Source organism: Lingula anatina, chromosome 3 (assembly GCF_051362555.1).
Source record: "Lingula anatina isolate TDL-2025a chromosome 3, LinAna3.0, whole genome shotgun sequence".
Lineage (NCBI taxonomy): Eukaryota > Metazoa > Brachiopoda > Lingulata > Lingulida > Lingulidae > Lingula > Lingula anatina.
This window is the reverse complement of record NC_141769.1, coordinates 17,607,971-17,618,548: the sequence shown is the minus strand read 5'-3', so window position 1 is coordinate 17,618,548 and position 10,578 is coordinate 17,607,971. Positions and strand designations below refer to the sequence as shown.

Below are 10,578 nucleotides of genomic sequence, written 5' to 3'. Positions count from 1 at the left end.
TAAAGTGATTGAAAGATGCCACGAATGTTGACATCTTCATCGAGAAAGCAATAACACGCAATACCAACTTCATTATTTATGTTTCAATTTTATCTTCGAATGCCGTCATGGGAAGCCCAGCAACGAAGGACTGCCAACAAATTAAGTAATATATATATGACAGTGTCAAATCTCTATATACTTTAGAAAAGTTAATTTCCTTGCCGACTATTACAACTTTCAGGAATTTTGTTACGTGTCCTTCATTGCAATTACAGTATAGCAAATATAACCCAAAGGTAACTTACATAATGTAAAGTAAAATGAAAATCAAACAGCGAGGTACCTGACCGAAAGTCCCACATGTGGATACCAAAATAATCTGTGCATGTTCTTGCACAGAAATAATAATCTATGGTTTTCCAAATTTGTAGCAATATCCATACATGTATAACAGGAGAAAAAAATGATACACCATATGCTTGTAAACAGTTCAGAGTAATTACATTAAGGATTATGATTACTTAATCACACTGCCAAATTCACTGCCAGAAAAAAAAAAAAAAAAAAAAAAAACAGACAGAGAAAAAAGTGCTAATTGAATCGCAGAGTGGTATCGCTCTTCCTTGGTGCCTCGTGCAGTCTGCCCAAGAAGAGAATGGTTTCAGTGATATTATCCCGTATCATGAACATAAAAGGATGATCCGCCTTGAACTCTTGGGGTCTCATGGCGGCGGCTCCTCCACTGGCTGTCGCGGCTCCTGCCTCTGTTCCTATAAAACAAGCACCGTTATTTACAGTGATTTACCGAATTTAAACAGACGATAAATAAAAGAAGATAAAACGAAAAGATGAATAACTATAGTTAGAGGATCATGCATCAAACAGCACTCAATCATCAGTTTTGATAACATTGCTGACATCATACCGGTAGTGATAACACTATCAACATTTCAATACATCTCTTTTCACTATTGATGGCCTATGGTCAGTTTTGATAACATTGCTGACACCAACCAATTTAATAGTGATAACACTATCGACATTTCACAACACCTCCTTTCACCGATGATGGCCTATGATCTCTGCCTAGGGGTGTCTGACGATAAGGTATTCGTTCTAACCTTTTGATTTTAACACCTTTGGGATCGCATAAGTGAATACAAGCTATTTCACATTTTGAATAAAATTAAGTCATAAACAAATGCTGCATTTTTTCCCATTATTTCGAAAATTAAAGTACATCCATTGGATGCAAATGAAATGATGTACAGAATTTGTCAAAATTAATGAATTGAAAAATATTGCCGAGATTGAAATTTTATTTAACACTTCTGCTCTGTCTTTTCAGTAGTCTGACACCAATAAAATATCAATAAATTATGTATCAAAATAACGCAGTTTTCTCTATATATAATGGTTACATTATAATGAGTTTACTAATTTTGAAATGAATATTTATTCTTTATGGTTAAGCACTTTGTACACGTACTCGTTAAAAATTAAGAGTCACCTGACTAACCTTCTTCGTCCACTTTAACATATGCTTGATGAACAGCTGTAGATATGAACAATTGTCCTGGGGCACCGCCTATACCACTCAGGTCTGCTTCCCCGTCCACAAACATATCCGTCATACCAAGTTTCTTCAGATGGTCCGCAAGCTTAATAGTAACGTCCTTAAGTTCAAATCGGGGGAGATAGACGTCCACGGGCCTTTTAGTCAGATTTTTCACCAGGGAGTTAAGCTCGAGGCTGTTGATTGCACTCTCAAGCTGAGGAAGACCGTCGGGTTCATTGGGGAGAAAGACGAACATGCTGACATTCCCGGTATACGGTAGTTCTAGTATTTGACAGATCCATGTTGCACTAATACCGTGGCGGTATTTCTCCCCCAACATTTTCATCATTGGGATATTTGTCTGAAACCAGAATACGTGTGTTATCTTAAAAATCCATTGTGATATATATAAACTTTAAATATAATAACTTTCGATACATATATGTTGCCAATTTAATTATAGATATGCACTTTAGATATACATATAAAACCGTTTCATGAAATATATATATATTTAAATAGTTTCAGATAATTAATAACAAAAAAGAAGGTAAACTATTAAATGAAATCATCATTAAGAAAAAAATGCAAAGTTTGTAGCAGATTGTTATAAATAATTAATCCGCAGTAGACCTAACCTACCTCCTGGTCATTAGTTTTAAAAGGCAATTCTTCGGTCAAGCTAGAATTGAATGACGTGTTCCACAATCCTTTGAAGTAGATGGCATTGGCCAAAACGAAGACGGTGCTTTTGGTAATTGTCCCTTTTGCCAGTAGATTTTTAATTTTATCTGCTGTTTGTCTTTCTACCCATTTATTGATATGGACACGAGACCCTTCGGGATTTGCCGTGAAATCCACAGACTCGGGTTCTGCATTAAAATAGTCTCGCATGTCGCTAAGGAATGTTTGTCGAAATGGAAAACGTTTGCCCCCAAAGAACCTGTTGGCGGATTTCAACGTGTAGTTGTTGCTTGCATTATACAATTTAGCGTTAAGGTCGTGGAAAAGAACAGCAACGTTCTCGTTTTGGCTGAGTGTGTCGAATTTCATCGCGCGGTTTATCTGATCTTCAGTGGTGCCGTTAGTGCCCAGCTGTAGCATGGCCAAAGCGGTGGAGATGCTAATAGGCGAGAAAAATATGTCTTTAACCTCTGGATCGGCGGTCAACTGCTTGTAAATACTGAACCCAAAGTCTGTGTTCAGTTCTGCTAGTTCCTTCACCGTTGCGTCAGTTGACATCACACAAAGGAGTGCTACAAAAATCGCAAAAGTGGACATTCTTATATACTGGGACAAAAAAATGTAATAATGAGTTGTAGTCAAGAATGACAGCAGTACTGGTGGAGCGACATTTATATGCATCAGTAATCAAACAAGGTCGATAAAATAGCTCATGACACTTGATAATCTATAAGTCTATCATTCTGTTTTAAGGTATTTTACACGACAGGTGCCGCTGTGACAGTCTTCATATCTTATTATCAGTTTAACAGTTAAACTCTTCCAGCACTAGACAGCTGAATATTATAGCCTGTCGAATCACTGCCGATAGTGCTGAAAAACGTGATTTGGATTAAAAGTATACAATAGGCAATCACGATTACTGCGGGCATATGAACGATAAAATACACACCATGTATTGCCAATGATCAGGGGCAGTCAATGACAGCTACCCCAGCTACATTGTTGTTCAATACGATAAGAAAGTCACAGTTGCCACATGTATCCGAGTGACAGCATTAATGTTTATATCAACAGCATTAATTACCATGTAAAGAACTGCGGGTATCCTTGAAAGTAAATGAGAACCAAAATAATAAATAAATAAATAAATAAATAAATAAATAAATAAATAAATAAATAAATAAATTGTGGTTGTATAAATCAGTAACAAACAGCAGTATCTATCGACGTTTTTGAAGCACCGTTTAAGGCTACTTAAACACCAAATCCATCTTTTATGGAGATGTCAAGTGTGACTCTGAAATAATGGGGAGGCAATTATTATTTGGTGTACGTAAACAAAGTATACTAGTGCATAACTTATAATGCTGGTATCAGTATTTCAGCATATGGTGTATTTTGTATTACACCCATACCTTTGCTCTTAGTATGTATATTAAACAACGATTTATACATCTCTCTGTGACAATGTTGGGCTGTGCTGGAGGGTTCCTCAAGGGGCGCCTGTTATAATAACCTGCGTAAATAACCTGTTAACAATGGTCTTTGAAAAACGCTTGGTGATAGTTTTCCCCTCATTCTGAAGGGAACTATTTGTCTTTGTTACATTGTACCAACAAAATACTAAGAACAACGTATCCTGTTTCCCGGTGGTAAGTCCTAGCTGGATGCGTAGGTCGTGACCTCTGTACAGGCACACTGATCTGGGAATACCGCTGTAATACTCTGTCTGGGGATGTCTTTTCCTGCGCCATTCTGGGGCAGCTGGAGCTACAGTGCTGTAACACAGTGCTTCGCTTAGTACGCTCACCGTAACATTCGCTTCGTATATGCAAAATTTAAAAAAAAAAATCTTCTGTGAAGGCGTTGTCGAAGTATTGGGACCTTTTTTGACTGAACCATCCTCTGCAATAGCCATACTTGTACTACCCAAAGAAATCACCAAGTTATCGGCATAAGCTGATTGCCGTCAAACGTGATTTCAAAGTTGAAATACACAAACATAAAATCTTCACGAGAAGACGGTGAAGGGCTAAGGTATTTGGTGGCCCTATAGAAGATTAATAGTATTCACAGTTGTTTGTATGATACAAAGGTGAAGCATATGACATGACAGCCAATTCTTTAATATTCTCGACTCGACGAAAGAATTTTGTTTGATGCACTGATGAGTGTTGAAGTGTTTCCAGCGCTGTCTTTTCTTTAATTTTGGAGCATCTTTTTGTTGTTTTATCGCTCTCTCGCGTTAGTTTCTTGGTCTCCAGAGGATGTCATTCATGAAGTGCTTCTCTGTGGCCTTATCAGAACTGTTTACTCGGAGGGTTGCACCAAGTACAAAGCAACATTTACCATCTCACCAATGGCAAGACAACCTCTCCAGTCATGTGGCTGTTTAGTCTAACGTTTTTCCCTCTGTAAAGTCCACCAGGGTGCAGTTTCATCAACACTGGATAGCGCTATCCTATGGACAACACTATCCATTGGATAATATTGTTAACCTCTGGACAATTATCCTGTGGGTAAAGTAATGTTTCCTTAATACTAGACAAATATTTTTGTTTCTGATGTTGCTATCCAGTGGTTAAAAATGACTGCTTTCTTCGAGACAACTGTCCATAGGCTAGCAAATTTATACAGTGGACAGTGCTATCCTTATGATAGCGCCATCCAGTGATAATGAATCTAGACCAAGATGGATAAGAATACATAGAATCGTTTCACTTTTCCAAAAAATATATAATCCGGTTGTGGAATTGACACACGTGTAAAGCAGTGATATTGGTTTATAACGCCATTCTAAGACCAGAGAAACGATTTGTTTGTTTGTGAGTAGGGATTTTACGATGCAGAGACATCTTTTTTACAGTTTTTGCGCTCTTGCATTAGTTTCTGGGTCTCTAGAGGATAAAATTAAATCAGTGTGGACTTATCAGAATTGTCTTCTCAGAGGATGCCACCAAGTGCATAGCATCATTTACACTCCCATCAATGACCCGAAAACTTCTCACAAACGAATGTTCATTTAGTTAAGTCGTTGATTCTCTGTGAATTGAACGACATACTAATGGATGGGAATACACGGAACACAAGCAAGAAAAACAACATAAGTAAAGCGGTGATATTGGCTTTTAAATATTTAAAGTAAGATAATACAAACGTACCGAAGATTCGTTTTTCGATAAAGTCAACTGCGAAGTTTACGAAATACCCAGGTTTTGCAGCATTTTAACTGAACACAGGCGTCAGCAGTCAGTTCCAGGTGTTCCTTAATTCATTACTTGTTGTCTGGGGAAAAAAACTATACGGTAAGCGCCGATGTCAGCAGTAGGCCTATTATCAGGGCTATCAGCGCGTGACGTCCTTCCTGCAATATTTACCCATTAACAATTATCAAGACATACGTGATCTTTAGCAAGGATAACTTGCCTTTTTGAACAGATGGCTGATGCCATGGTGACATCTACGCCTTTATCGTGCACACGCTCGAGACCTTCACCGAGTTCCCCACACAAACATGCGAAGTAGGTTGTTCTGAGTGCGATCCTGGGTCGCCTGAGGAAAAAACAACAGGATCACGAATCAAGTGGATGTCACTTTGTTTTGCATACTTAAACCTTGACGTTAATTAGAAAAAAGTGCTTGAATGTTTGGGGTTGGATATCAAATCTAAGGTCCAAGCGAGGTACATTCATTTTTCGCCACGTGGAAATGCACCTTAAATTTGGAAGTCGCTTAAAAAGATAGCTCACTTGCCTGATGCACCAGTGTAACAGAAGACATCAGGAATGAAGATACTTTTACAGCTTTGGTTTTTGGCAGTTTTCTGTCCGATTGCCCTCGGTGAAGAGAATAAGGGCGGATATTCGGAAGGTATCGTTGATATTTCTGTGTAAACATACCTAATGCATTTATTTTTTTTTACAAATAAGCACTTCGGCAAGCTGGTGGTCCACTGTCCAGAGTCAAAATTTTACAAGTTATCAATTTGATAGGAAACAATTTCTTGGTAAACTGTCTTACAGAATAAAACGTAGAAATATATGATAAAACCGGTGCTGTTAAAAAAAATGTAGGCCTAATAACACCATTAGATAATAGCAAATAATGGTCCGAATACCTCAGTATGTTATTCTTCATGTATAGCACAATAGTGTTCATCTCACGTGTGTGTACATGTGACATATCCTTTTAAAGATACTTTACGAAAGACTTCAGAAAGAATTTTTGCCATAGTTATCAGGGAAATAATATCAAAATCAGCTGAGGACTTAAAGAGACAGCTTGGAAAATGTTAGCGAAAAAAAAAACCTATGTATTCGGGACATTAACAGCAATTTATAATTACTACATGCCGTTCTTCGTGCACTTTAACGGTTTTATCAGTTAGAATACATGCACTTCTTTCAATAAAAGGCTGATTTGCAAGGGTGCTTTGACTGGGGTCGACTGAATGTTTTTGTCTCTTTCACAGAAAGCCCAGCCACCCACAAGGGGACCGACCTTTGCGCTAGTTCCCCCTGTCTTCACGGCGGTAGCTGTATCACACGACTCGATGGGACCTTCCAGTGCACGTGCCAAAAGGTGTGGTCTGGGGCCCTCTGTGAGCGATGCCTGTGTCAGAACGGTGGTAGATGTGACTACAGTCCCAGTGAAGGTCACGTGTGTCGCTGCAAGGCGGGGTTCATCGGGACGAAGTGTGAGACTGATGAGAACGAATGCGACAGCTACCCATGCTGGAATGGCATATGTATGGACTTGGTTAACGATTATAAATGTGACTGTGACCCTGGCTACACAGGCAAAGACTGTGACGTCAAGTCTGGCAGTTTGATTGGTTAACACTTTTTAGTATGGCATCAGTTTGAGGATTTTTCAACTTCGTAGCCATGCAGGCAGTAACATAAGAGGGATTGCATTAAGTGTATTGCAATCCTTATTGCCATCGCTGCCGAAAATTATGTTTTCCTGCATTTGATAAATCAGTAATGCAGCTATCTTTGTTGTGATTTAAAGCAATAAAAATTCCCCGAAAATATAAAATGTCAACGTTTATATTTCTCTTTGCAGTGTCGCAACTTTGGTTTGGATGTTTTGATGCAAACCAGATGTTCAAATAAATAAATAAATAAATTAATTAATTAATAAATTAATAAATATAAAAAAATAAATTTTCTACAGAAAAAAAATTACAAATTTTTGGCCCATTTGACCTTGATATAAACATCAAATGTCAGTGCTTATGTCGTACTGTCATAATCTTCACATGACTTTGGCCAGATTTAATAAAATAAAATCGACATGGTGTCCTCTAACGGCAAACAGCAGCGATGCGTTATTGTCAGCATCTAAACTATTCGGGTTAGCTCCGTGTTTTAGCAGAGCGGTAACATTCCCCTATACATGTAATTGTGACGATTTCTGTCAGTCCAACCCATGTCAGAATGGTTCCACGTGCGCTCCGAAGCTTGGGGGTTACGTCTGCACCTGCCCGGCCACCCACACAGGAATCCACTGCCAAACCCGTGTCGACCCTTGCACCAGCTCTCCCTGTCTTCACGGCGGACGCTGTATCATACGACTCGATGGGTCCTTTCAGTGCACGTGCCCAAAGTTGTAGAACGGTGCCCGCTGTGAGCGATGCCTGTGTCAGAACGGAGGGAGATGTGACTACAGTCCCACTGACGGTCACGTGTGTCGCTGCCAAGCTGGGTTCATCGGTGTGATACTAAAGTGAGCGAATGCGACAGTTGGCCCTGCTTGTATGGCACTTGTATGGACATGGTAAACGGTTATGTATGTGACTGTGACCCTGGCTACACAGGTAAAGACTGTGACTTCAAGTCTGGCAGTTTGATTGGTTAAAATACCCTTTTCACCTCGAGCGGTACACTTTTCTATATGGTACCAGTTTGAAAGAGTCCCAACTTTGAAGCCATGCAGACATTTAAGTAAGCGAGATCGCCTAAAGTCGTTGAGAGTATTGTAACCCTTTATTGTCATCGATACAGAAAATGTTTTTTTTTTTCTGCAGTTATCGGTATGGGGCGTAACTTCATCCCTGAACAAGATTTTATCACCAAAATTGGCATAATTTGCTACATTTGTATGGGCCACAATCCCTTGCCGTCATTTTACTTTCAAAGAGCTTGTTATTAAGCTATGACCCCATTAGTGCAGATTTTCATTAAACAAAGGCAGTTTTACTTTATTAATGGTGAAATCTAAACTGAGAATTTTAAAGGGATAACTCTTCGTATGAGATCTATATTTCACAATAAAAACATTGTGAACAATGCGAAGTATAATATTTTCTGTTGTTCCACAAAAACAGCGGTTATAGCTATTATTCTGATATCTGAGCGTGTCTTTAGACCACGTGACCTCCAATGATGGCTATACCCAGTCATAATCTCTTAAGAGATTATAACAAAAGAAAAACCTTTTAGAAAAAAAACAAGGACTAGCTTTGAATGTAAAAATGGATTCATTAACCATTGGTAAGTATGGGGAAATTGTTGTTTACTCCAGGAAAATTCATTTCTTCACCAAAACGAAGAGTTATTATCCCTTTAAGAAAAATCGGTGACAAGGTTTTAGAATAATAAATAGTCTCAATAATTTGGCGTTAAAACGGTATTCGTTGGTGCTCAGGTAAAGGTAAATATTGAGAAACCGTTAATTAATTTAGTAATTTTGTTGTCCAAAATAATGTGTGTAAGGTAGTAAATAAGTTGTTTTTGGCAAAGAGTTTCAGGGTACAATAATCCTTCACGGAGCCCTTGCGCTCGACACAGCAAGTTTACTGGGTTAATTCTGTTTGGTACAATGGGACTTGTGATATGGGGGGGGGGGGGGGGGGTTAAACCTCTGACAGCGCAATTACGTGTTAAGACCAGTTAAACTGGTATAGAAAAGTGTATCGCTCAACGGGAAGGGACCATAGAGACTGAGACAACACGTATGCGTTTTTTGCTGAAAAGAAGTCCTTTGGTTGTATTTCCTAAAATGAACTGATCTTTTAAGGTTATAATTAACGTATAATATCTACGTTTTGTTGCCATTACCGGAAAACATTCAGCCATTAAGTGTCATTAAATTGACAGCTGGAATTTTTGCAACCGCTGCACGGGTAGACACACGCCGTAACCTATAACGAATACATCCTAGTGTTAATTGTGTGTAAATTTGGTGACATTTGGTAGTGTCCTCTCAAGTTAATGGACATTTCTTTACCTTCTTTATCTCTGTAGAAGTCAAAGAGAAATACAGTTAATACAAAACCATTCTGAGAAAGTGCAGTTACTAGTTAATCTTTTTCTGACATATCAGATATCGCAATATACCTATTAATGGGTTAGTACAAATCGCTTACTTGAAATATCGAAGTAATTAACAAAACAAGGATGCATACTGTTATATCGCCGCATTTAACATCGGTATACTTTATGTTTCAAACCGCTCTTACGTAATCTTTAATGCCGTGACACTCGCGCTATACACTATAAAGACAACAGAAACAAAAAAAAAAAAAAAAAAAAAAGAAAAAAAAAGAAAAAAACTGGGGGCTAAACAGTTTATTCTGACTGTGAGGCAATTAAGTGCCACAACCATGATGCTAATTCAAAAAGCTTTCTATCAGTTATGATCACCATGAAGGATCGTTCATGGTGTAAGCTTTCATGTTCTTGGCCAATAAATAGAATAAAATAAAGTAAAGTAAAATAACATAAAAAATATAAAAATTCTAACAAAAATATTTTGTATGCGTCCTGGCCGCTACACCACTAAGTGGTGAGTTATGATATATCGTCTGATAAAGACCTACTTCAAGGTTGGCCGTGAGCCAACGGTATACATATGAAAATCTTCAAGCTTGTTTTTTTTAATTTTTTTTTTAATAATTATCGTATAATATTGACCCAACCATCAAGATAATTAACATTTCTTGCTAAAATGTTTTGAATTCCCAACTTTTAAATTGCACAATCACCTTTAAGTTATTGACTAAAATAAGATCCCGCATCGAGTAAAATTTAATTTATGGTTTACATTCACTGGGTTTTTTTCTTCTTTTTTTGTAAACAAGACGTTGTATGTTGTAAACGATTATGACTTTTCAATCATTTCGGTTAATCTTATGTAGAACTATAATTTCCTGGTTTTATTGGGAACAAGACGTGGTTTCTGCAAAATGTGGATAATTTTTGTAAGTGCTTTTCATAAAAGAATATATCTTTTTCGTTTTGGTAACACTGATTTTTTAATCATCCCACATCATGAACAGAGAATGACTGTAATGCACCTCGTGCATTCCGATCTGTCTTAACTGACATTTGGTAAAATAATTTGAC

The 10,578-nt window shown here is 37.8% G+C and overlaps 2 protein-coding genes across 2 annotated transcripts; one reads left to right on the top strand and one right to left on the bottom strand.

Annotated features, from left to right (window-relative positions):
- Nucleotides 1-63: 63 nt before the first annotated feature.
- Nucleotides 64-2,870, bottom strand: LOC106159099 (leukocyte elastase inhibitor). The gene is made up of 3 exons (XM_013535285.2): nt 2,183-2,870; nt 1,502-1,901; nt 64-752 (listed from the first exon to the last, which is right to left on the bottom strand). The coding sequence occupies exons 1-3, from the start codon at nt 2,819-2,821 to the stop codon at nt 574-576; spliced, it is 1,218 nt and encodes a 405-aa protein (XP_013390739.2). The 5' UTR covers nt 2,822-2,870; the 3' UTR covers nt 64-573.
- Nucleotides 2,871-5,937: 3,067 nt separating this feature from the next.
- LOC106159101 (hepatocyte growth factor activator serine proteases) lies at nt 5,938-7,267 on the top strand. The gene is made up of 2 exons (XM_013535287.2): nt 5,938-6,097; nt 6,699-7,267. Exons 1-2 carry the CDS (start codon nt 6,013-6,015, stop codon nt 7,064-7,066), a joined length of 453 nt encoding a protein of 150 aa, XP_013390741.2. The 5' UTR covers nt 5,938-6,012; the 3' UTR covers nt 7,067-7,267.
- Nucleotides 7,268-10,578: the final 3,311 nt, after the last annotated feature.